The sequence below is a fragment of the Vipera ursinii genome (assembly GCF_947247035.1).
Source record: "Vipera ursinii genome assembly, chromosome: 3".
Classification (NCBI taxonomy): domain Eukaryota; kingdom Metazoa; phylum Chordata; class Lepidosauria; order Squamata; family Viperidae; genus Vipera; species Vipera ursinii.
This window is the reverse complement of record NC_139516.1, coordinates 183,133,437-183,160,488: the sequence shown is the minus strand read 5'-3', so window position 1 is coordinate 183,160,488 and position 27,052 is coordinate 183,133,437. Positions and strand designations below refer to the sequence as shown.

Here is a 27,052-nt window from a genome sequence, read left to right as displayed (position 1 = left end):
AGATTATGCTATGAGAGCAGGCCGTGTTACTTTCAAACCCTTGTTTGAGAATAATAAAAGTTCTGGTGTTGAAATAACATATGAATGTCTTAGTCAAAGTCAAAAGCTTTCATGAAAAAGAGGAGAGGCAAAATGGAAGCACATAATACCTCTCTGACAAAATTGTTTCATTTATTTATTTATTACTTACCTTTATTATTTTTATAAATAATACAAGGTAGAAAATTTACTTAAGAACAAACCTGTGAGGCAAGTTGGGCTAAAAGAGAATGACTGGCGCAGAGTCAGTCTGCTGGTTTTCGTGGCTAAGGCAGGACTAAAACTCAAGTCTCTGGGTTTCTAGCCGTGTGCCTTAACCGCTAGATCAAACTGGCTCTCTTGTTAACTTTAAACTAGCAATTATGCTTTGGTGCTAGTTTGAGTATCAATTGGATTTGTTTATCATTGAAGCTTTGGAAAATCTTTTGAAAATCGGTTTAGATCTGTGTTTCTTTTTTTACAGAGATACAAAATTTATATTAACTTTCAAGTGTGGGAGAAATTAACATGATATAGCATGTGGTGGCTGAACAGGCCCTCATAATCCATGGGTATTTGCAAGCGTTAATCAGATAATTGATTCCTTATAGCAACCTATATTCTAAAACACCTGCTAGTATAAAGAGTAAGTTGGAGTCAACACCATACCTGATCATTTGTTGCATAAATTGAAATGGTGATCTTCATATTTTTAAAAAATGGAATAAAATATTTTAATTATCTCTTATAAATGAGCTGAAAGCTACTTATAAAGGTTTTGAGTATTTTAATTTATATAATCTTATTTTATTATTTATTTATTTATATTTCCAATTTCTAAATTACCTGTCTCCCTCAGAGATTAAAAATAAACTCACTGAACTGTGCCGCCATTTCCCATATCTTTCTCCCATTAATTCAAGTCTGCATTTGAATTGCATTTAGTAAAAAAAAAATTCTTAGTAAAATGATTACTGAGTAGGAAAAGTGAATTGAATCTCTATTCACTGCATATGAAATTATAACAGCAAAAACATATACAGAGAAAAGGAGCAGAATATGTCAATATAAAACAACAAAAGCTATTGCTGATAATGCCAGTTGATGAATTTTTGACTGGTGGTCCCAGGAAGAGGGACTTCTCTGCCATTGCCCCTCCCCTCTGGCCTATCCTCTCCCCCATGCCCCAAGACAGGCCCCCACTCTCTTGGACTTTTGAAGAAAGTTGAAGATTTGGCTCTTCCAATTCACACAAGGCTCCCAGGTGCCTTGATAGCCCTCCTGCTGCCTTTTAACCTTTAATTTATTCTGATCTTGTTTTTATCTTGTTATTGATGTAACGTGTTTTTAATCTGGTCTTAGGCTTTCATGTTTGGGGTATCTTTACAAACTTTTTGAGCTTGTAAAGGTACCCAAAACAGGCACGTGTCCAAACTGCATGACTCTCATGCAGTCTCTCATAGAGGGAAAGACTGATGGCAGCAAATACAATTTCTCCACATCTCTCTGCAAATTATTATTATTACTATTATTATTAATAATATTAATATTATTATTATAGAATTTTTTACACAGCACAAAAAATACAAATACAAAAAAGAAAAGTGATAAATAAGCAAGAAATAAAGGAGGAAAAACAAAAAAGATTTGTCTGCAAGAAGGAATCTGCAAACTTCCATAATCTTAAGGTAGAAAAGACATAAGCGAGTTTTAAGTCCTTGGTGGTGTCTGAACTTGGTTGTTTGCTTGAAGATATTGACCTGATGAGGTAATATCATCACTACATTAATAACCTCATCCATGGGCACTGATTATGTTACCTAGTCAGGTAGAGAAATGTCTGCAAGCAAACAACCAAGTTCAGAGAGCACCAAGGATTCCACAGTTAAGCTCTCAACTTATCTTCTCAAGTCGGTAAATTCCAGATTAGTTGTTTTGTGACCTGTCCATTGTTACCAGTAATAGTCTTTTGCAGGTTGGAAATGTTACAAAAGATGCTATAGTTCAAAATATCTGAAAGAAGCCACATTGGGGAAATGAAAAGTTGCTCTAAAATGCTTCTTTTTTAAGATTTAAACTTTAAAATAATTTTATTAGATCTGCATATATTATGAATTCTTTATCTCTCATTTGTTTTAGTGATTGCTATAGACTTCTTTTTTCAGTGGTATCATTTATTATTCACCCTATTGTCCTCGAGAGAACTGAAAAATAGAATCAAAATATTGCAACCATAGGAGATAATCAAACACTTAATTGGGCAACATGGAGATGTTCCTTTTTACTGATTTCCTATTTCTTGAAACAGGCCACAGCTCCTGTGAACATTCCAGGGTCAGCCAAGTTCACTCCCAATGGAAAAAGCTTTAGCATCTCTTGGCAGACACCCCCTGTTACCTTCACTGGCCTTCCAGTAAGTAGAAAACTAGCAAATTAGGAGGGGGAGGTTTGTTTACTACATAGGATGGCACATGTGAGGCAAGATCCATAGAGGGGATGGATTTCCTTCTCCCTTGCCTGTCCCATTGCATTCATAGATGCATTGCAGCAGGCCTGCGTTATGTAGTTCATGGGCTGCAGATGCCAAGCAGCCCATTGGCATTTTTTAAAAAATAATAAATCACCACCCCATCTCCAAAACCATACTGTGAGTGCTCCAAGCCTCTCTGTCACCACCAGCTCCAGAGTACTGCTGCTCCTGTAGCCTCCAAACTACTAACTGATTTGCTAGGCATTCCTTTGTGGCCTGCAGTGATTTTTAATGTATCAGTGGGATCCTTTGCTCTTTACCCTTCTGTAGGCCTGCATCACAGGATTCAGTAGAGGCAATTCAAGCATATTTTGAACAAAATAGCAACAACAATAGACTTATATACCGCTTCACAGTGCTTTACAGTCCTCTCTAAGAGGTTTACAGAGTCAGCATATTGCCCCCAACAATCTGGGTCCTCATTTTACTGACCTCGGAAGGATGTAAGGCTGGGTCAACCTTGAGCTGGTCAGAATCAAACTGCTAGCAGTCGGCAGAATTAGCCTACATTATTGCATTCTAACCATTGTGCCACCACAGCTCCCATTTGAAAAAGTGTTCAAATGAATATGCTGAATGATCTATTATGATCCCATAATGCTGCTTAGCTGCTTATACCTTCCATATCCATAATATACTTTTAATTTCACTTAATATGATTAACTACTGTAAGTAAACAATATTTCATTTTTTATTCAGATAATTTCTCTAACTTTTGAATGATCATTATCAGAGCAGATATCATGTCTTATGTCTTAGCACTTTACCTGAGGCTGTATGTTCCAAATTTTCTCAAATATGCAAGACTGTTTAAAAACTCTGATTTTTGACAGGGCGAATTAGACATTGATAAGGTACTGCCAACTATTTCTCATTTCACAACGTGAATCACAAGAGCCTCTTATTGTCAACCTTTAGAATTTCTTGGAGGCTTTCTGTAGAATCTGTGGTCTCCTGCTGAGCTGATAAAAATGAAAGTAACTGAATCAATTACATTGCATTCTGCCAATGAATATTTATTAAATTTCATCAAGGAATAGCTAGCAGTGCAAGGCATCCTGCTGGTTGTAATTTGAACAAGAGACTCTTAACAGAACATGCTGTGCATGAAATACCCCAAAATTTGATTTCATGACAATATGGTAGAACTGGAATAATTTTAAAAGGGGAGTTGCTCTCTGTGGCATTGGGATAAATTGACACAACTATTGCAAGAAAGCCAAAGGTCTCATTATCACAAAATAAGTAATAATTTCTAAAACCTGGATCTGGATATGTTGAGACTACAACTTCCATAATTCTCAGTCAACATGATCAACCAATATGCTGCCTATAGCTTCTGGGAATTATAATTCCAATATGGACTATAGATAGTTATAGGTATTCAGTACCACTGATCCTTTTTTCACAAAGATTAATTATTCCCACACAGTTGGGAACACAACTGTTATATATCATAAGATAATTACCTATAATCTCTTCTTTCCAGTTCAGTTCTGGCCCCTAGGCTCCAAGATTACCTTCAAAATCACACAGAGCTATATTTTGGAAATTTCATTGCAAGCTTCAACAAAGCAAACCAACTCCACTTACTGGGCCTCAGATCCAGATTACAAAGAGCTATTAGAAATGTCACTGTTTAAAGCATTTTTCAATTTCACTGCTGTTTTCTCAACAAATTTATGTATAAGCAGTTCAGAAGCTAACAAATAGCTGGAGAACAAAACTCTTATTATTAGTCTCATTTTGAAAAGCCCTTTTGCTGATTTTGCCAGTAGCAGCAGTTGAGCTCCATACAATTTTGTATAGTGTGTGCTACAATTAGTTATTCTGATGTTGCCATCATTTACTGCATAAACTAATGAGGTGGCAGGAACATGTAAAATATTGATGAACCTGTTGAAGCTCTTCTCTGAACAGGCTCATTAGCCGTCTATCACCTCAGTAGCAACAACACCTTGTATTGTATTGAATATTTTGCTTTTGTCATCTCACAGATGAGAATATGCTAGGTAAACACACGTGTCAGAGACAGTAGTGGGATTCAGCTGGTTCGCACCAGTTCAGCAGAACCGGTAGCTAATTATTTGTTGCCCAGACCCAGAACGGACTTCCAGAAGTGGCATCCACACAGAGAACCGGTTGTTCACATATTTGAATCCCACCACTGGCCAGAGATACAAGTATACGATCAGATATCCACTTAAATATCCATGCCAAAACATAAGAGAAAACAGAGGATTAAATGAGAGAGCATAATCATATAAAATTCTGAAAACCAGAAAAATTTTCCAGGAAGGCGTACTATTACTTGATTTGTTTAATGTTATAAGCTTTACATATTCACATGTGAGCACATTCTTAAATAATTGTAATTATTTTTAAAATTAAACCAGATCAGCACACCTGAAGCCTCATGAGGTTTCATGGGACAACTTGGACAGATTTTAGCCATTTCTAGTTGAAATGTGGGAAATTATGTAAAGGAACCTGGGACTTTGTCTGTCAATGAGCAAGATAATGCTACCACTTCCTCCAATCTATGTCCCCTCCCTCCTGGTCATAGGGCCCCAAGCAGCACATTTGCACTCATCCTTTCCCAGGGCACGCATACATAGTCATAAAGATGCAATATGAGAGAACCTGTTATGTACTGGGTTTGTTGCTTAATGACGAAGACGAGGTGAGTGAGTTCAGCAAAGATTGTTTATTGCTTGCAGGATCTGAACTGAGAAACAGGGCTGCGAATGCAGCAATTTATACCCTGGCCTCTAGGCGGCGGCCAATAGGTTTAAAGCAACCTATTGCTGCCCTAGAGGCAACCAATAGCGGCGCTGGAGACGGGTTGTCTGAGGAGCAGGGAGCCGTTAGCCAGCTTCCCTGCTCAAGCAACCTTCCCACATGGTGTTCCCTTAACAAAACAAGCCCAATACATTACACCCCTCCCCCCTGGAATGAACAAACATTATAGCAACAAAAGGAAAGTAATTACAGCAATACAGTTTACAAAAGGTATAACAATAGTGTGAGTTAACACGTTTCCATTCTAGCTAATACAGGTGATTCCTAGCTAGCAGCACAGTAAAGGTACATACATTATAGTTTCATTATTTCAGGACAAAATCTTGAAGATAAGCAAGAGGTTTGCAAGTCCTTGTGGAACACTTGGGGGACCCAGGCACTTCCTGGCCTACCAGCTTGCCTGCCGGGCTGAGTAGGCCAGTGTCTCTCAGTTCAAGTGATTCAGGTTGGCTCGGCAATCTCTGGCTGGCCCTTCCAGGTTGGCCCACCCCAGAGTCAGTTTGTTCTGCAGAGTTAGCACAGCGGCTGTAGTACTCAGGTTGGCTTTCTCCATCAGGGGACCCATGTTGCACTTCCAGGCTTTCCTCCCCTACTGCCATCTCCCCATTGCTCTGGCTGTTTTGGCACTCAGAGTCTATGCATGGACCGGCCTGGCTACCGGTTTGCAGCCCGAGGCAAGGACCTGTGACGAAGTCCTTGTTCTGTGGCCGTTCTGGAAAACGCTTCCTAAGCTGATCGATATGGTGACGGACAATTCGCCCGCCATCTAGGCCCACTTCGTATGAGAGAGGGACTGACATTTTAGTGATTTTTCCTGGCACCCACAAGTTCCCATGCCCGTAGTTCCTGGCCCATACCCCATCGCCCACTTGCAGCCCCCTCGGGGGTTTTGGGCGAGAGGCCTCTGCTGCCACCCGGTCTGGGTGCAACCTGTCCAGTTTCATGATTAGTCGCCTCCCCCAGTGCAGCTCTGCTGGGCTTTTCCCTGTAGCCATGCATGGCGTGGAATGTTGGCAAAGCAAAAAGTCGGCCAGTCTGTGGTGCCAGTTCCCAGTCACTATACGCCTCAGTGACTCTTTTGTGGTGCGAACCATACATTCGGCTTGACCATTAGTAGATGGGCTGATGTCGCATGCCTAATGAGGTTTGCTCTCAGGAACACCTGAAATTCTGCCTCAGTAAATTGTGCCCCATTATCGGACACTACGACGTCCGGCAGCCTGTGCGTGGCAAAGAGTTTCCTAAGCATCTGGATGGTCCTAGCAGTAATCATGCTTGCAATTGGTATAACTTCTAGCCATTTAGAGTGGCTGTCGACCACTATAAGAAAGAACTGTCCCTGAAAGGGCCCAGCAAAGTCTATGTGAATCCTAGACCAGGGAGTGTGAGTCTCCTCCCACCTGTGAACTGGAGCGTGTGGCATTTCAGGCCTTGATTGCTGGCATGTATAACACACATGCACCTGGGCCTCAGTGGCTTTATCTAATCCTGGCCACCATAAATAGCTTCTAGCCAAAGCTTTCATGCCCAGATGGCCTTCATGCAGTGATTGCAAAACCCTGTCTTTTAGTGAAGTAGGAGCTATGACCCTGTTCCCCCAAAGAATACAACCCTTGTGAGCTGATAGCTCATGTCCCCTTGTAAAATAGCTCTGAAACTCAGGACCTGGGCTTTTATCCAGCCACCCTGTGTGTACCCACGATAGTATTCTACTTAGTGTCTTGTCTGCTGCCATTTCTGCAGCTATGTCCCCTGCATGGAAGGGAAACTGCGGCAAGTCCTGAATGGACAAAACACGGGCCACTGGGGCCGGATCTGGTTCAATTTGTGGCAGTGGAAGCCTGCTCAGGCCATCTGCATGGCCCATATCTTTGCCGGGTTTGTGAATGAGCGTAAACGTATAAGCCAATAAAAAAATGGACCATCTAAGCATTCTAGGGGATAATATGTGGGGTGTCTGCTTGTCTGTAGTGAATAACCCCAATAGCAGTTTATGGTCTGTTAAGACCGTGAAGTCCCTGCCATATAAGTAGTCGTGGAATTTTTTAACTCCAGCTACTATGGCCAATGCCTCTTGGTCAATTTGAGCGTAATTACGCTCAGCAGAGGACAATGTCCTTGAATAAAAAACAATTGGAACTTGAGTTCCATCTTTCTCTAAGTGACTTAAGACTGCACCCACCCCGTATGGGTGCAGTCTGGTTTAGACTCTTTGAAATGAGTGATAGTGGAACTGACTGACAGAAGTGTTTTCAATTCCTGGAAACTCTTTTCGTGAACACTAGTCCACTTCTATGAAGCATTTTTATCTAAGAGCCTGTGAAATGGCTCCGCCACTGCGGCCTTGTTAGGAAGGAACGCATGGTAAAAATTGAGGAGGCCCAGGAATGCCTGCAGCTCTCCTTTTGTTTTGGGGCTAGGTGCCATCTGAATGGCTTTTACTTTAGACTCAGCAGGGTGGATGCCATCAGCATGAATGCGAAACCCCAAGAATTCAGTTGAAGGGACTCCAATACTGCACTTATTCTTTTTAAGCTTGAGGCCTGCTTCTCGCAGACTTTGCAGGATAGCTCTGAGCCTCCTTGCTAGCACCTCAGTAGATTTTCCTGCGATGAACACGTCATCAAAATAGGGGCAAACCCCCGGAATGCCCTTGAGTGTACATTCCATGATGCCCTGAAAAATGCCCAGGGCTACACTGACCCCAAATTGCAGGCGCTTTACTTTAAACGCCCCCCTGTGGGTTACAATTGTCTGAGCCGCGGCCGTGGCCTTATCAACAGGAAGTTACTGATAGGCCTGAGCCAAATTTAATTTTGCAAAAATGGTGCCACCCTGCAAGGATGCCAGGATGTGGCTTACTACTGGTACTGGGTATGCGTGTTGTTTGAGTGCCCGGTTAATTGTGCATTTATAATGTGCACAGATTCTGACCTCCCCGTTGACTTTTAGTGGTGTTACAATTGGAGTTTCTAACTCACCCCCATCTACTGGTTGCAAAACGCCCTGTTCAACAAGTTTATCTAATTCAGTGTCTATTTTGTGTTTGAGGGCAAATGAGACCCTACGAGGCTTCATCCTGACTGGCACTACGTTTGGGTCTAGTTTGAATGCTATTGGTGGGCCTGCGTATGTTCCCAGAGCTGAATCAAATACATCTGCAAATTCCTCGCATACTGTTGCTAGACTCACAACTTGTGTCCGGTTGATTCCAGTTACTTGGATGCCTAGCACATCAAACCAGTTGATCCCAATTAGGCTCGTTCTCTGGCCCCCTACTACGACAATATCCAGGTGCCCTGAAAACTCCTTAAATTTAACAGTTAGTGTGGCTTCACCTCTGACTGCGACTCTGGCGTTCTGAAAATCAGTTAGTACAATATCAGAAGGCTTCAGCTTGGCCCATCTCTTACTGCGACTACAAACGAAATTAAATGTTTCAAGGGAAATAATAGAAACAATGGAGCCTGTGCCCAGCTCCAACTTGCAGGGGACCCCTTGCAGCTCCACCTGAAGTCTATACTTGGGCCTAATCGGGCGGCGAGCCCCTGTACAACAAATGCTTCTGTGGCTAGAGCAGAAACCCACACTGTGCTGTCCCGGGGCCGCGGTACCTCTCCTGGTCGGATCTTCCGACTGGCGACTCGACGGCCAGTCCCTCTGAAATTAAGGTGATGAATCCACAGATTAAAGCTCAATACAAGGTAATTTAGTTTTATTATCCATACTGTATCTTTTAATTCTGCAATCAGAACTCCATCTTTGTTTCTCTTGCTAGGTTTCACCAACTCACACACGGCATGTGGGGATCGGAGAACAAAAGAACCAGGTCCATGCTGTTCTTTCATCACCACCTAGAGCATCAGTGGGCCTCAGGTAGGAGGGTCTTTACTTCAGAATAAAGTGAATTAATTAATGAGTGGAGGGTTTCTCTGGTCAACCTGTTTTTAATCTGAATTTCTTCTCAACATAAATACAGATGAATTACTTTTAACAATGCAATTTATCCTCAAGTGGCAATTACTTTTTTTCAGTTCATCACAAAACAAGCCACATTCAACCTCTTTTAAAATTAAAAAAGAAGAAAAATTAGTAAGGAAGGCCTAACTAGAGTATGCAGATAGGAAGAGTTAAAAAAAATCAGACAAATATACAGTATAAGTGTTTTGTGAAATTTGGAGAAGGCTATAGGAGTAGATAAAAAATGAATAGAAAGGATGTTGTCGTATTGAAAGTGTGGCATTTTCTTGTCAAAGCATTGCAGAAGATATTGCAGAAAAGAATGTTTTCTTTGTAAAAACAGTAAATTTTGAAGAAATATTATTCTAAAGATGTAACAGGTTTCTCGTACTCCATCTTCTTATTACATATTTTAACTACAACCTACCAGAAAACTAGAATTTTCCTTGGCAGTACCCTCCAACATTCTTTTTTTTAAATTTTTTAATTCCATTTATATCCCGCCCTTCTCCGAAGACTCAGGGCGGCTTACAAGCTTAGCAGTAGCCTTCATTCTATGTATATGCCTGCTTGTTAGGGCTTTCACACACACACACCCAAGCGGCATTATTACAAAGTCAGCTTATTGCCCCCAACAATCTGGGTCCTCATTTTACCTACCTCGGAAGGATGGAAGGCTGAGTCAACCTTGAGCCTGGTGGGACTCGAACCTGCACTAATTGCAGGCAGCCAGTGTTACTTAAGGAGGCATTAGCCCACTGCTCCACCAAGGCTCTTCATACCTTGAAGCATGTTTTCATTATGTATTCTTGCATATCTTTCTATGTATTTTTCATTGAGTACTTGTGATCTTTGGTCTCATGAATAATCCCTAGATTTCTAGTGACACTTACAATGATTTTGCTTGGCCAGAGTTTTGAATAGAGATTTCAGTATAATTTTTTTTCCAGATACCAAAATCTGCAGAATATCGGTGCCTGTTAAAGATGCACCTAGTTTCATTTTCAGTCAGATGAAAGAAGGTTTCTCCTTTGCTACCTCAGTTATGGAAGCCATGCATTGTGGTGTAGTGCTTAATTCTTACACTATCAACATTTACTCATATTTATTAAGATTTTTTTATGGAACAAAAGACAAATTAAAAAGGGAAAATGAACAAATAAAAGAGTGTGGATTCAGTATGTGAACAACACCATCATAATAAAAAAGGAACAACTAGAAAAGGTCACATGAAACAATCAAGAATATCTGGGGGTGAAGGTTTGTTCTCCAAGCTTGTGGGTTGATTTCTGAATGTTTTGTTACCAAGCTAGGTAACATCCCCTAAACTCCACTAAAGATGTTACTTACCCTGTAACGAAACTTTCAGAAACCAAGCCACAAGCTCAGAGAATGAACCTTCACTCTCATCCTACACCCAAGCTACAGATATTTGCCACTATTGCAAATTCTTCCAAGTAATCAAATTCACAAGGGATAAAGAAAACAACAACACACTATCCTTCCTGGATATTCTCATCAGCACAAGAAACAATGGCAAAATGCCAGTGTTTATCAAAAAAAAAACAACTTCACTAACCAGAGTAATGACCAAACTTCCAAGAGGAGGAGTTTGGTAACAATGTTATTCTGACAAGTACAACCGTATCGCCCAGAACACTAGAAAAAGGAAACAAACCACCTATACAACATCTTCCAACAAAGTAAGTACCCACACAACTTTATCAAAATATGTCTGACCATTCAACCCACTATAGCACAATCAAAATCAAGTTATGAACAGGACAACACTGCCATATATTAAAAACATCTTATAAACTATCCACAGATTATTACAACCACATAACATCACTGTAGCACTCAAACCAACTAGAGCTCTCCAAACATCTTAAGTAAAACAAGCAAAAGAGCCCAAGAAGGAGAAAAAAACAGTGTAAAAGCTGTAATTATGTAGGACAGACAGCCAGACAATTAGCAGAGCTCATCAGTCAGAAAACATGATGAAAACTCCTTAATCTAACAACACATACTTAACCATAGTTACAAGTGGGAAACTGTGAGTATCCTAAAACCAAGCTAAATCCAAAACCACTAGAGAATTCTATGGAGGGCCTCAGTCATGGTTGTCCCAAATAATCGGGGGTCTCCCGATACTCCCATGTAACACCTCTACTCCGCGAGCTCCATTGGCTTCCGGTTGCCCTCCGGGTGAAATTCAAGGTGCTGGTTATCACCTATAAAGCCCTACATGGCCTGGGTCCAGGGTATTTGAGGGAACACCTGCTGCCGGCATCAAACGCCCTTCACCCAGTGCGCTCCCACAGGGAGGGTCTGCTCAGGGTCCCGCCGGTAAGAGATTGCCGGCGGGTGACACCCAGGGATAGGGCCTTCTCAGTGGGGGCGCCTGCCCTCTGGAACCAGCTGCCGGTGGAGCTGAGGACTGCCCCCGACCTCCGATCATTCCGCCGTGGCCTGAAGACCTGGCTCTTTGAGCTCTCGGGCCCAGGCTGAGGAGACATTCATTTTAATTGGGGTTTTTAATAGTACAGGGTTGATTTAATATTTTTTAAATTGGGTTTTAACTTTTGTATGGTTGATTTTTAACTCCCTGTAAACCGCCCTGAGTCCTCAGGGAAAGGGTGGTATATAAATGCAATAAAATAAATAAATAAATAAATAAATATACTTTTCCCAAGCTTCTTGGGTGAGAAGTGAAATGTCTTCAAGGAAAAAATGAAAGTCCCGTTGCCTTTTGAAAAAGTACCTTTGGGACGCTATGGAATTCCTGTAAATTGACCATTATACACACACACACACACACACACACACACGCACACACACACACACACATTATATATATATATATATATATATATATATATATATATATATATATATATATATATATATATATATATATATATATATATATATATTTCAGAAGAGACAATAAAAAGCTAAAACAAATATCCTCTCCACCAACCAACACCCAGATAAGCAGGAATTAACACCAGACAAGCAATGAAGCAGAAAACAATACCCTAATCAAGGAACTATCAAGAAGAAAAACAAAATCCCCACCAACACTGGAAGTGCTTGCTACTGTATATAAACAGGAAGCAATCTCTACACTCAAGTCATATTGATAATGAAACCTAGACTGGTAATGAAACATTTGCAAGCAAACGGCCAAGCTTAGAAAGCATCAGGAACTTCACAGTTCAATCTGAACTATGTATTTTCTTTCCTATTGGAATTTTAACTTTATTATACATAAAAACCTATGCCAATCAAACCTCAGGTTTCTTAACAAGATTTATTCTTTTACAAAAAAACAAATAGCCTGAAAATTATAGTTTAAAACCAGATAATCCCAGTCCTCCTCTGTCTTTGTATCCTGCAGAATTTTATATTTGACCATTGGTTTCTTACCCTGCCATACAAATGTATATTATATATTTTTGCCTTTGTTTAAAAGGTACATCATTTTTCAAAACTGACATTGTTTGAAATTTATTTTATTTTATTTATTTTAATTCCATTTATATCCTGCCCTTCTCCGAAGACTCAGGGCGGCTTACAAGCTTAGCAGTAGCCTTCATTCTATGTATATGCCTGCTTATTAGGGCTTTCACACACCCCCAAGCGGCATTATTACAAAGTCAGCTTAATTGCCCCCAAAATCTGGGTCCTCATTTTACCTACCTCGGAAGGATGGAAGGCTGAGTCAACCTTGAGCCTGGTGGGACTCGAACCTGCACTAATTGCAGGCAGCTGGTGTTACTTAAGGAGGCATTAGCCCACTGCTCCACCAAGAAATAAAACATCATTGTAGGTATAGTCATTTTTATCAAAGAAAATCTTCCAAACAGTGGAAGTTGCAATTTTTCCCATTTTGCTAGATTGTTTTTTAATTTCATTCCATATCTTAACATAATCTGAAATAATATACAGTAGAATTTTATTAGTTGCAATAATATCTGGATGTTTGCCTTTTTCTCAAATCTGAAAACGAGTTTTTCCAAACAGTTCTTTTTCATCCTCCTCATATTTTTTGTTAACATTTTAGTCTTTATTCATTTTAAATTCAGCTACTGCGCCAAATTTCTTCAGCTTTTCCATTAATATTCTACTCCTTCCAAGGAATTTTCAACTATTAAAAGCAAATAATCTGCAGATGGCCTTAATTTATATACTTTTTTCATCTCCATGCCGGTTATTCTCTCATCTTGTTTTCTGTCTCTATTAAGAACTTCCAAAGCCAAAGTAAGCAGCAGTGGTACCATCAATCTTCTCTTGTCCCTTTTTGAATCTCACAAGGATTAGTGAAATCATCATTAACCACAGTTTGTACTGTTCATGATGTATATACAATATCAGTTTTATCCATTTAATACAATTAACCTCCAAAATCCATTTTCCCAACATTTTAAATAAAAAAGGTTCAAATTGTTAATTGCTTTCTCTGCATCAAGAAATGTCAGTGTAGCTGATTTTTCATTACGTTGTTTCAAATATTCTAGTACAGTACATTAAGAATATTTCTTGTATTATCTCTCAACTGTCTTTTAAGCAGAAAGTCATATTGATCTTCATGTATGAAGTCCTGCAAAACACCATTCATCTGCTTTCACTATTCACAGTTACAACGGGAGTAAAGAGCTTATTTTTCTGCTTGCCCTTTTTAGTTATGGATAATTTTATTAAAATTAAATATTGTTTGAGTTGCTATTATACCTCTTTTTATATATGTGTGTGTATATGTGTGTACAATCTTCAACCTCATCATTTTACCTTAATAAGTTTTTCTTTCAACTTTCTGGCAGAAAACCTAGAGGAGAGGGCAAGAAATGTCGCAAAGTGTACGGGATGGAGAATAGAGATATGTGGTGTACAGCTTGTCGTTGGAAGAAGGCCTGCCAAAGGTTTATTGATTGAATCCCAGAAAAAAATACGGAGTTGTGTATAATAGGGTTCTCTTGCTGCAACTGTGCAGTGTGACTCTTCCCACCTCATTGAGCGCTAACGTCTATAGAAGACTGGCACTCTAAAGCAAACACATTTATTTCAAGGGGAAGGACTTCTCAAAAACCTATATGCAGCAATATAGGAAAAACTAACAAAATCTTTACCAAGTTTTGAATCAGGAGCAGCTATATGCATCTTTCTTTAAAAGAACAGGAACAAAATCTGTTTTTAATACCTTGAACAACTCGCCTGTCAGGACATTTGTCTTTCAATACTACATCATGATCAGTATTTCACCTTTGGAATCACTTAAAGCCAAGATTGAGTGATGCTACTTTTCTTAGAATGAAGTAAATAAAACACAAATACACATACATACACAGATACAGTAAACTTTAGAAATAAGCTGTGTTTTTCTCAAGAGCAGCTCTCCCAGAAGTGGTAAATAATTCTATTGTGAACAGACTTGATTCAGCGTCTGGTGCTTGTCCTTTAAGGATAATGGAAAGATGCTTTGCAAAAGGGGCAAGAAATTTAAGAGTAATCTCAAACTCAGACCTGAAGGTTGAGCACTTCTTGTATCTGTCCCAAAGAAGGCTAGTTGGGGTACAATCACCAGCAGTCCTAAGCAAAAAACAAAAACCCACACATGGGAAAGGAGTCTGATTTTAAATGAACTTGGATTGAAGTCAGCATACTTACCAACAAAATTTGGGTTCCAGGATATTTTCTTAGAAGCAAGTACTGGAAAATGTACATCTCACAGTGCTAAAGGCTCTGCTCAGACTAATGGGCAGCCCAGTGGACTTCATCAACATTAATCAGGGATGTGATCAACCCATCAGCTTTTCCCTGCTTTTTATGCCATTACTAGGTTAACATTTTAGTTCAAACAGCAAATTATCACGTCAGGAGATAGAAACTAGAAGGACATACTGGTTTCCCACTTCCCGACATGTAAAATACGAGTGCAGCAAAGCAGATGTCTGTATATAAAAAATTCCATTGATTATAAAGTTCTTTCAATATCAGAAATAAAAGCCTTCACGCTGGCTTGCACTTTCATAGGTTTTTGTGCTTTAGTGTAATTTAATCTTCATTTGGCCCATGAGATAGACTGTTGTAGCTGTGGTGTAAATTGAACTGATGCTTGAGAATCAGTAGAAAGTTTGGACATCGGTTACTGAAACAATGTCTATGGATTGCCTATTGAAAGAAAGGAATTCCTATAAGAGCACTATTGCATATTAATATAAATACGGCTTGTGCTCAAGACCTTCCTGGTGGATTTTGTCCTTTGATATTAACTCCAGTGGGATGAGATAGGTATCCCAAGTTGGGAAAACAAGAGCAAGAATGGGAGCCCTTGATGCTGTTGTATGATGACAAGTCAGAAATAAATTTTATCGGGGAAGGGGGGTAGAGGAATCGCTGATGGAATATATTATAAATCACTATTATCTAGAGTAGCTGCCTATAATAAATATAAAGAAGCACAAATTTTAATTAAAAAACAGAATATTAAGGTAGGGATGACTCTTATGTAAATTTCAGAAGGATTAAGTTAGCTTTAATGCTATGATAATATTAAAACAATTCAGGTAGGCCTGGAACTGTCTTCCAAAATAAGGCTATCTGGCTGAAAACACTTCTACTGTACCAATAAGAGTCTTCTTGAAATAAGCATTTTCATCAGATATTCATCCAGTTTTCTCATTGTCTTCAAAAAGCGCAATTTTGTAGCATGTTATTCCACTCATAACTAGAAATAGAAAATTTCTTTCTTGAGATTTTGTAGGAAAGTAAGAAAAAGGGATGAATTCAACACAAATTATTTTTTTTCCTTTATGGTTTGGTCTTCAACTGGCCCACTTAACTACCTGTGTCTAGCAAAAGTAAGATTTAGGAAAATCTGAGGTTTTATGTTCTTATCTATTTATTTAACAGCAAATTGTGTTTGTCAGGGATTTCTTCAGATCATATATTTACCCAACCAGGCAGCTGACAACTAAATGTGTAAAACTACATGATGTAATAATCACATCTGCATTCTAACTTGAATGTGTTATATTGCAGTCCTATATTTGTGTTGAAATATATCTCTGGCTGCATGCACAGTCTGTCCAAAATTCACTAATAAATTGTTCTGACTGGGTGTTTCTTGGCCACTATACATCCTGGAGGAAATACCAAGTATGGCTTTATGTATTTTTTTTCCTAATTTCACATACAAAAAAGTAATAGAGTTTATATTTTCAGGTCCACTTTCTGGCATTCCCATTTAAAAGTTTCTAAATGATAGAGCTATAGGCAGGGGTCTGCTTGAAAGCATAAACTTCCACTGTAGTCAAAATTAGTAGACTAATGGTTTGAGGTAACCAGACAGCTTAATAAAATTAAGTTAACATTCTTGATATAGAAAAAAACAAACTCAAAATCACCTGGAAAGCTAAGAGTGCTATAATGAATTACTAAATTTTACATACATTGAAAGTATTTATGCATTGATCTTAATAAAAGTTCAGAGAACAGTGTATTGATTTTCTGTACATTGGACTTTATTTGCATCATCCTATTTTGTTCTGTTAGGTATTTCCTTTTACAGGATGATATGGCATACAGTTTTTAAAAAATTATAACTTAGTTGAATCAGCTGTTGGTGTAAATTGTGATCACATGCCTTGGAAATACCAAGACAAAAGTGGGGGAAAAATATTCTAAGATGTATGGGTTTGTCATTGTTGGAAATAAGTGATTTATTGCATATGTTTTCAAATTGAGATAGAGATTATAATATATGCCAAATAATATTGGTAAATTTATTATTCCTACTTTATGTTATGTTCTCAAATGTTCAAAGCAGAAGTACATGCATGTTATAATCAGACTCCACATTCACAGGAATTTTAAACCTGGTCGTTCAGTATTTTTACTGCATATTTTTCTAATTAACTCTGCACTCTTGAGGGCTAGAAATTTTTAAAGATTGAAAAATAATCATAGGATAATAACCATTTGCCAATCTCTGTGCAATATAGCTTTTGTAAGTTCATCTATTGTTTATAGTATCCTCAGTTTTTGGTTCTGCAGATTTTCACTGAGCATGTTCAACTTTGACAGTGAAAACATTTTTATCTTTATAGCGATATTTGAAAAACTTTTTCCCATAGGTAGATTAAAGGCAACAGACCTAAGGTAGTATTTGCTTGCTTATACTTTAATTGAAATTACTGCCAGATAATTCTGTTGGATCTGCTGTCTAAAGAGACAAACATAATTTGGCAATGAAACTGCTGGAATTTGCCTTGTTCTACGTAGTAAGTGTTCCTCATAACATTGATTGCAACACAATAAATCCTTTTTATTGCTGGAGAATTTCAATAGGGCTTTAAACACACCAAAAACACAGGAAATAGGTGCTAATCAGAACTGTAGCTTAGAATTAGAGACATGGTAAGCAAAGGGGTTGCTGTTAGCATTTCATAGGACTTTTAAAAAAACTATTTTACTGCTCACTTAAACATTCTTTCATAATGATTTATAGGATATCACTGAGGGTTGAGAAGTCCAAAATGTTTTCCCAACTCTCCCTGATATTTTTCTTAAGATGTATTCATAAATATTTTAAAGCTATATCAGATTTGACTAAACTATGATGTTGCATAGTAGCTTCAGAATGAGGGCAGAAATTATTGTCTCTGATTGCTTGTTAGAAAAGAGTTAATAACTTTAACTCAGGGCTACTTTGAAAAGCTCTTGCTGTGTCTATTTGGACATTTCCAAATCTTGTATGAATACTGTTGTTAAACATCTTCCATGCCCAAACCAAGACTACTTTCTGGTAAGTCAGAATAATTTTGAACAGCTGTTACTACTTGAGCTTTATGTATAAATAATTATCATGTTAAAATCAAACATGAAAAGCTGCCATTTTTTCCCTTTATTCAGGTTTGTGTGTTCATATAAATGTGTTTAGATTATGCCCAGTGTCGTCAGATTATCACCTGTTTGCATCATTATTTTAATTGACCTCCCAATCAAAGGAATATACCAGGGGTGTCAAACTCACAATGTCACGTGATGTGACGTATCGGAACTTTTTTTCCATTGCCGGCAATGGGGTGGGCGCTGTTTTGCCATGACACATTCGCCCCACGGGTTGTCAGTTTGACACCCCTGGAATATACAATATACAACATGCTTGTGCAGCTCCCTTTAGCTTTTATTTATTTTTCTGAATTTCAAAATTTCTTTCCACTGATAAGATTTAGCTAAAATAAATCTCAGTCATGTAGTCCTCAACTTATGACCACAATTGGAACCAGAATTCCATTGTTAAGCAAAGTGGATGTATGTGAGTTGTGCCTGTTTTTATGACTTTTTTTGGCCACCGTTAACTAATCACTGCAGTTGTTAAGTGAATCATGTGGTTATTAAGTGAATCCAACTTTCCCCGCTGAGTTTGTTTCTTGGAAGCTGGCTAGGAAAGTGGCAAGCAGCCATCACCTGATCCCAGAATGCTGCAACTATAGTAATTGCATGTTGGTTGCCAAGCACCTATACTTTCATCACCTGACCATGGAGATGCTACAACAACTGTAAGTGTGAGGATCAGTTGTAAGTCACTTTATTCAGTGCTGTAGTAACTTTGAACAGTCACTAAACAAATGGTTGTAAGTCCTGTATTCCAAAAGTGTCTTTTTAAGGTCCTGGTGTGCATAACAATAATAACCATCAAGCTGATGAAATGGCAGAATTAGTTTTTGCTTTTGTTCGTCTTTCCATGTTGTGCGCAACTTGCCAGCTATGTTTAGCTAGTGCTTCAGCATTGTTAGATTGCAGACATATTTTCCAAAAACCAAATTTTATTGGCAGACAAATTAAGGGATTATGAATTTATGAGGGAAGAAATAACTTCTTATCTACTAGGCTCTGATTCAACCAACACTTCCTTGTGTTTATCTTTAATTGGGTCTTCTTACTTAACAATGAGTTCAACCAACTCCCCTATAAGAGTATTAGAATGCACAAGTTGCACTTCTAATCTTTCTGGATTTATATTGCATGACAATCTGGGTTGTTTTAGATGTCAGACTATGCCCTCTAGACACAGAATACTATTTTTCTCCCTCAGTTAAAATATTAAAAAAGTAATTTAGACGAACCAAGAATAGTACTTGGAGTTGACTTTTTAAATAAAATATTTAAACTTAGGTCTAATTGATTAGATATTTTAATTGCTTTAATTTGTGGCTGTTGAAGATTTTAATATGCAGTAGTTTAGTCAAAAGGAAAAAGAGACAACTGCCTTATTGAATGGTGCAATATTGCTTTTTACTCTAAAAAGGGCTAACTTTTTGAAATAGAATTTAAGCTACTGTGAAGAATATTAATTCAGTGTATATTAGAAAGTCTGTATAGACAGGAATACTTCAACAAATGATTTTAAATCAGTGTAATAAGCTTTCCAAAATATAAAACACGTGACTAACTTTTGAATATAAATGCAATTTGCAAATCTTTTTTCAAGACAGAGCTTTACTTTCAAATTTTAATTAATTCCCAGCAAATTTTTCTTGCATGTGCATATGGCACAAAGGGACATTAGCTAGAAATTCTATTATTCTTAAAATAGGCAGATATTCTTATACTATTTTTTAGAAATTGCTTTGGTTCAGTTCTGCTGTTTAGGCAATGTGAAATTTGTTTAAACTTTCCTTTATTTTTTTTCTAAATGTACATCAGAAAATGAATCTTATACCTAGAAAATCATTGTTAGAGTTTAATCAGCACTGTGAATTAATCTGAATTTGGGAATTTACATCTGGATTTTTCTGAAGAAAGAAACAACAAAAAAAGTTTTGTCTACAAAACCCATAAATTAACTAAAGATTATAGGATTTTATGATTTTTATTTTCTTTTAACCATGATTATTGTCTTAGAATTAATTTGGAGGAAGATCAGTGTAAAAGAATTAAAAAGGGAATAAACCTGGGACTGGTTTAGGTGCAGCAAGATTTATTAGTGTGGGGCTAATAAATACCCTTCAAATGTTTTGGAACAACTTCCATCATCACCAACCAGTTTGGTCAATTAATTGCTTGTACCTATGATAGATATTTTTTAAAAAATTATCAAATCACTTAAGTTATTTGGCTTCCATTTTGGATTCCCTTTGTAAGCTTTGATTATGCTGCTTCTTTGTAGCCCTTAAGCACTTTCAGTGTATATATTCATAAACTTTGAGTAAGCTGTGAAATTAAAATTTTCTGTGGTGTGATGAAGATGGCAGAACTTTAAGTAGACTACTAGTCTGGCAGTGACAAAACACAAAAGTTAGTGTTTCTGCAAGAGATTCAAAAGTCTCTATTTATGAACTAGCAAAGCATAACTGCACACACTGTTAATTTGCAGATGATAGCAAAAAGTGGCAAGCTAGTCCCCTGCCCTCTCCTATGTCTTCTATTAAAAGTATTTTTATGTTATTTTATGTTATAGTTGGGTATAGTGTACTATAGTTTGGTATACTATTATAATCTAAAATGTATTGAGTCATTGCATTTCTTTCTTCTATTCACTGTCCTTTAAGCCAAACATTATTCTAGGATTTAATTAAGTACAGTAAATTGATGAATAATTGTAATGAAGGACAATATCAAAATGTTATTTCTTGAAATAGTTTCTCTGAGATATTTCTGTCAGTTTAAAAGAGAATGTTTCCTCAGATCAAGTTTCAACATTAGCACCAGTCAATCTTGTGGAACTTAGTAGACATGGATGATCATGTTATTAGCAGCTTCTATGGAATTTAGAAAGGGAAGAACATCTTTTTATCTAATCGGCAACATTTTTTCACTAAAACCATTACTAATATGTCATCTTTGTTAATGTTTATTTTTAGAATACATGTCTGGAGCTAGCATGAATAAGAATTATTATTAGTTCTTATTACATACATATAACAAATCATGATATTTTGCATTAAGTTTCAATAAGGGTATGCGTTTTTCTAGGCCAAAGATCAGTTGGCATAATGGGGCGCTAGTCTAATAAAAAAGGTAGAGCCAAAACAAATACGTCAGCAGATCGAACTGAAAATTAAATTCTCCCTGATTTTAATTTATATTGAAATTTAGTTACATTTAATGTAGATCAAATTATTAAATAGTTTAAAGTTCACATGATCATTCCTTATGTAATTAATAATTTCTCCTATGTAGCCTACTTTTGGAGGACTTCTCTAAGCTACATCCCACTTCGTACATGCTTGTTTCTGAAGCCAGGAAGGACTATTGGATCATATTGGCTTCATTCCTGACTAATTTAAAATTAATGGTCCTTATTACATACAAAATAGAGAACTTTTTAGTAATTATTCTTTGCTAGTGTTAAAACCCACCTCATAGGGTTATTGCTGTGGGGAAGTTATAGGAGGAGGAAGCAGTATTAGGTATATTTATTGCCTTGAGTTATTTATAAAAGTAATTCACATCCAGAACACCTGACCTGAGTTCAGTTGCTTTTTTGTTTTTGAAAGACATGGCAGATTCATAAACATGGACCAAGGTTGAACCCAGAGGTATCTGCAAAGTGATCAAAGGTTTACAGATGATGAAAGCCTTATGGCACTGTTGAAATTTAAGCTTGGCTCCTTCTGTACTTACATTTTGACTTTAATGCACATTTGAATGAGGCAGAGCTTATGTTGTAAGAGTATGATGCTGCTTTTGTCCATTTGTTGAAAATTTTGGATTCTGCACACACATCTGGTTGGGCCTCAGATAAGATCAATGGACCATATAGTGGAGTTACGTAGAATAGAAAAAATAATTCTATACGCGGAAGACTAATTCTATTCATGTATCTTCTTTATATTTCATGCATGGCTTGTTTTGCAAAGGTTTTGATAATTTTATGAAGTTAGAAACTATTCTTGGCCTACTGTTGAAAAAGTGTATTCTAATGAAGAGGTTTTTGTCAAATCAGATCTATCTGATATTTGTGAAACCTTTCCTACTGAAACTGCTATTTATTTAAAATTGGCACAGTGTTAATGAATATTACAGAGGCATAGTGAACGTGTACAGAGAGGTAAAAAAAGGCAAAATGGCAACAGTGCAAAATGCTGCCCCTTTTTATGGTACACATGTGACGGACATGAAAAGGGTGGAGCATCACAGAGTCATGCCTAAAAGACTCACCAAATATCCTACATAAATTGGTTTGGAGATTTTATTTATTTATTTATTTATTATTGGGACTTATATGCCGCCCTATCTCCCGAAGGACTCAGGGCGGCTAACAACAATAACATACAATAAATACAGAAGTTAAGATAAAATTAAAATTAAAGGCCTCTGTACAATAAATTAAAATTAAAATAAATTAAAAATTAGAGTTAAACAATTAAAAACATAATTAAAATCCCTGTCAGTCCAGGTCAGCCAGGTGGAAAAGGAGTGTTTTGAGGCCGCGGCGAAAGGACTGGAGATCTGGGGCCATCCGAAGCTCAGGGGGGAGCTGGTTCCACAGGGCTGGCGCTCCCACAGAGAAGGCCCTCCCCCTGGGGGTCGTCAGCCGACATTGTCTAGCCGACGGTACCCTGAGGAGGCCTTCTCTGTGTGAGCGTACTGGGCGATGGGAATTCGTTCCTGGCAGCAGATGGTCCTGCAAGTATCCTGGGCCTAAACCATATAGGGCTTTAAAGGTAAGTACCAGCACCTTAAATCTCACCCGGAGGGCAACCGGTAACCAATGCAGCTCACGCAGGAGGGGTGTAATATGGGAGTATCGGGGTGCTCCCATCACTCCCCGTGCAGCCGCACTCTGCACCAGCTGAAGCCTCCGGGTGGTCTTTAAGGGCAGCCCCATGTAGAGAGCATTGCAGTAATCTATATGGGAGGTAATGAGTGCGTGGGTGACTGTGCGTAGGGCATCTCGCTCCAGAAAGGGGCGCAACTGGCGTACCAGGCGAATCTGGGCAAATGCCCCCCTAGCCACGACTCCAATATGATCTTCAAAACTGAGTCGTGAATCCAGGAGGACGCCTAGATTGCGTGCTCTATCAACGGGAGGTAACATCTCTCCTCCTATAATCAAAGATGGAACCTCTTGGACTAAACGAGATGTCGGTACATAAAGCCACTCAGTCTTGGCCGGGTTGAGCCGGAGCCTGTTCTTTCCCATCCAAATCTGTACCGCTTCCAGGCAATGGGACATCACATCGAGGGCATCACTAGGTTGGTTCAGGGTGGAGATGAAAAGCTGGGTATCATCAGCATATTGATGATACTTCACCCCGAAGCCACGGATGATCTCTCCCAGCGGCTTCATATAGATGTTGAACAGGAGGGGCGAGAGTACCGACCCCTGAGGCACCCCACAAGGGGCCTAGGGGTTGACCTCTGCCCCCCTGCCAACACCATCTGCGAACGGCCCGAGAGGTAGGAGGAGAACCACCGCAGAACGGTGCCTCCCACTCCCAACTCCTCAAGACGACGCAGCAAGATACCATGGTCGATGGTATCAAAAGCCGCTGAGAGATCTAATAGGACCAGGACAGAGGAATAACCCCTATCTCGGGCCCGCCAGAGATCATTCACTAGCGCGACCAATGCCGTCTCCGTGCTATACCCGGGCCTGAAACCCGATTGGTACGGATCCAGATACTCAGTTTCCTCCAGAACCAAAGGGAGCTGCCGTGCCACCACGCTCTCAATGACCTTCGCAAGAAAGCGAAGGTTGGAGACAGGACGGAAGTTATTTAAAATAGCTCGATCCAATGCAGGTTTCTTAAGGAGGGGCCTTACCACCGCCTCTTTCAAGGCGGCAGGGAAGTACCCTTCACTTAGTGAGGCATTGATAACTGCTAGGATCCAGCCTCGTGTAACCTCCCGAGATGCATAGACCAGCCAGGAGGGACACAGGTCCAACAAACACATGGCGGCACTTAATTTCCCCATGATTTTATGTTAATTATTACATTCTGAAAATAGAAGCATTTAGGTTATTTCCACATGTTATACTAAGAAGTTAAGTGTTGCCAATATTTATTATTATTTATTAATTCGGTTTATATACCGCCCTACTCCCAAAGGACTCAGGGCGGTTTACAAGGCAAAATTTAAAAACAATACAATATAAAATTAAAATAAAATTAAATTAAGTCTAGCCGCAAAAAATTAAAATCACAATATGATTCAGTTACTCTTTTTGCAGAGGTTTCAAAATGCAGTTCTACAAATATGTTACATAGTAAGTGCTGGATTTTGTGAATGAATGTATCTGGAACTGCACATCACATATTTTCATTTTTAACACACTTGTTTTGCACCAACTCTGCATTTTTCTAAGAATCTATTTAAGGAGATACTTACCCGAAATTAGCTTCCAAGCAGAAATGGCATAGGTTTGACATTTTGTTTTTAGATGATACAACTGAGGATAATTAAATACATACAAATCTCCGTGCACTTTGCTTTAAAAGACCCACTGTTTATGATAGGAATGTGACAAAACTTTTCCACTGCTATGTATCCTTGCTGTTTCACCACAGCTAACATACTAGATGGTTCTATATTTTATTCCTTCCTCCCATTGACTATAATAGAATTGCAAATTCCTAGACAAGTATTGGACTATTTTTTGTGGATGTACTTGAGACTCTGGTTGGAGAAATATACAGCCATTTGCATTACCCCTGATGTTCCCTAGACTCCCCTCGTCAAGAACTGCCAGGAAAAAATCTTGATAGGCAGCCTGTTCCAGCCTATCCCAGAGGACCCCCTAAGAGAAGATCTTGCAAAGATTTAGTGTTCTTTAAGCTGCTTAGCCTGCCTCACAGGAGGCATGGATTGGCTTCTTTACATATATGCTGAAATCATTCCTCTAAACACCAGGCACTCTATATTTTGTTTAGATTTTGTCTAATATTTGTAATGAATTGTCAGCTGCTTAAGTGCATCCAATTGCAATGGCTGTCAAATTGAAAGTGATTACGTAACTTCAACTCTCTGAGCTACTCCTTAAACTCAGTCGAATTAAACTTTTCAAATGCCTCAAGCCAATTTATGTATAGTCAATGCTTTCTATCTAGATAAGCTTGAGAGTTGAAATGCAATCATTTGAAGAGTGGAGCTGGAGATAATGATTTTCCTGATGTAATTATTTTGATTAAGCAACAATCCTACCATGCTGCTTTATTTTATATACAATTATCCATATTTTGAGAAATACTCTTTAAGAAACCTAGGAATAGTCCAACACAGGAAGAAACATCTCTCTCATTCTACTATGTCTCTAATTCCACATCATAATTCATTTCTTTCTGACAATTGAGAGGAATCTCATTGCACATATGGTGTTGCAGGACTGGATGTTGAGATAGCATACAGACATCACCATCACTAGAGGGCTCTTTCATAATATATTTTACCCCTGTGCCAGGGGAGTAATTTCTAGGTTGGCCTCGGATTAGATTCAAGCCTACCTCGAAGCAATGACTGGAAGTGATTAAGTAGTGTTAAGTAAAAATCTGTCTTGGGATAACAGCAGCCTACCTCCAGTACGACATGGGGACAGATGGCAACTACCCTTGGTATGAATGCTGCAAAATTGTGGTATGTTTCAAAGCTTGCAAAGCTGTATCATATCTCTGGGGTTTCCCTTTCATTGGAATCCAAAGAATATAAGGAAAGTGAGTTATCTTTCAGGAGTGTTTCTTTTCTTATCTGTTTAATATGAAAAAATTCACTTTATAAATATTTGAAAGAGCTTCCAACTTTGGCACTAATGGAAATACTGGATACTTTTCATATATATTTAGAAGGTTATTTGAAAAGAAATGTTCTGTCTTTTTATATAATTTTTAATCAAATACAAATATTCTGATTACTACGTCTTGGTTTCCTATCAGGCTGTACGTGCAAAAATAAAACTAGTTCAGGTCTCAGAATCTTGAGTTAGGGGTGGGGGAACCAACCATTTGAAGTGCTTTGCCAGCTTTTGGTATATTGTGCATTTTGTGTGTGTATATAATATATGTAAATTATAAATAATATAAATAGATTCATATGGTTAAATGTTTAGTGTTTTTTCACTGTTCTTCAAGGAAACAAAGTGTTTTGTATTGCTTTATGAACTGATTTAAAAGGTTTTATGAGACGACTAAAATATTTTACAGCTATTTTATCCCAGAAATGGGCAGTTCTGCTCTGATGTAAATCTCTCCATTGTTTTTGAAAGCAGAATTTTAGGTTTTAAGCTGGTCCTTCTGAATAGTACCAGGTAAAATGCACTTTCTCATGGCATGCAGTCTATTTTCTCTGAATGAGCTTTCCAACCTAGTGACCACAACACGTTTACATTTCTGTGTATGTGTGTCCTGTTTTCTTCCCTGCCTAACAAAAGTTGCAGAACTTGAAATCTTTAATCTTTTGGGTGGAGAGGATGGAAAAAAAAACAATGAGCTACTGAAGTAATAGGACATAAGATCTATCATTAGGAATAGATTAGTCCATCTGTTAAAATCCATTGTAGTGATAGTCTCAGTAAGTGAGCTGTGCTTTGTAATTCTTGGCTGTAACAAATATGCCTTTTCTTTACTTGTCATAAAACTGTTTTACTATTAATGGTTATTTCTTTTGTTGCATTTGCTTGAACCTAGTTGGAAGACCTTATTCAGACTGTTATGATGTCCATAAATGCAATTTAAATGCACTTACAATTGATTTGCTACCATGGAGTGTGCTGAATTATTTCATTTAATAAAAGCC

The 27,052-nt window shown here is 38.2% G+C and overlaps 2 protein-coding genes across 3 annotated transcripts in view; both read left to right on the top strand.

Annotated features, from left to right (window-relative positions):
* Positions 1–16,845, top strand: part of ZNF704 (zinc finger protein 704) — a 59,575-nt gene extending 42,730 nt beyond the window's left edge. For both annotated transcript variants that reach the window (XM_083358757.1, XM_083358756.1), the window contains exons 7-9: positions 2,327–2,431; positions 9,129–9,226; positions 14,137–16,845. In XM_083358757.1, coding sequence (XP_083214883.1) covers positions 2,327–2,431; positions 9,129–9,226; positions 14,137–14,248 — 315 coding nt within the window. In that variant the 3' untranslated portion in view covers positions 14,249–16,845. The remainder of the gene's footprint in view (positions 1–2,326; positions 2,432–9,128; positions 9,227–14,136) is intronic.
* Positions 16,846–23,753: 6,908 nt separating this feature from the next.
* LOC310637597 (uncharacterized protein) overlaps positions 23,754–27,052 on the top strand; it is a 28,923-nt gene continuing 25,624 nt past the window's right edge. The window contains exon 1 of the mRNA XM_083358099.1: positions 23,754–26,564. The gene's annotated coding sequence lies outside the window, so the exon portion shown is untranslated. The remainder of the gene's footprint in view (positions 26,565–27,052) is intronic.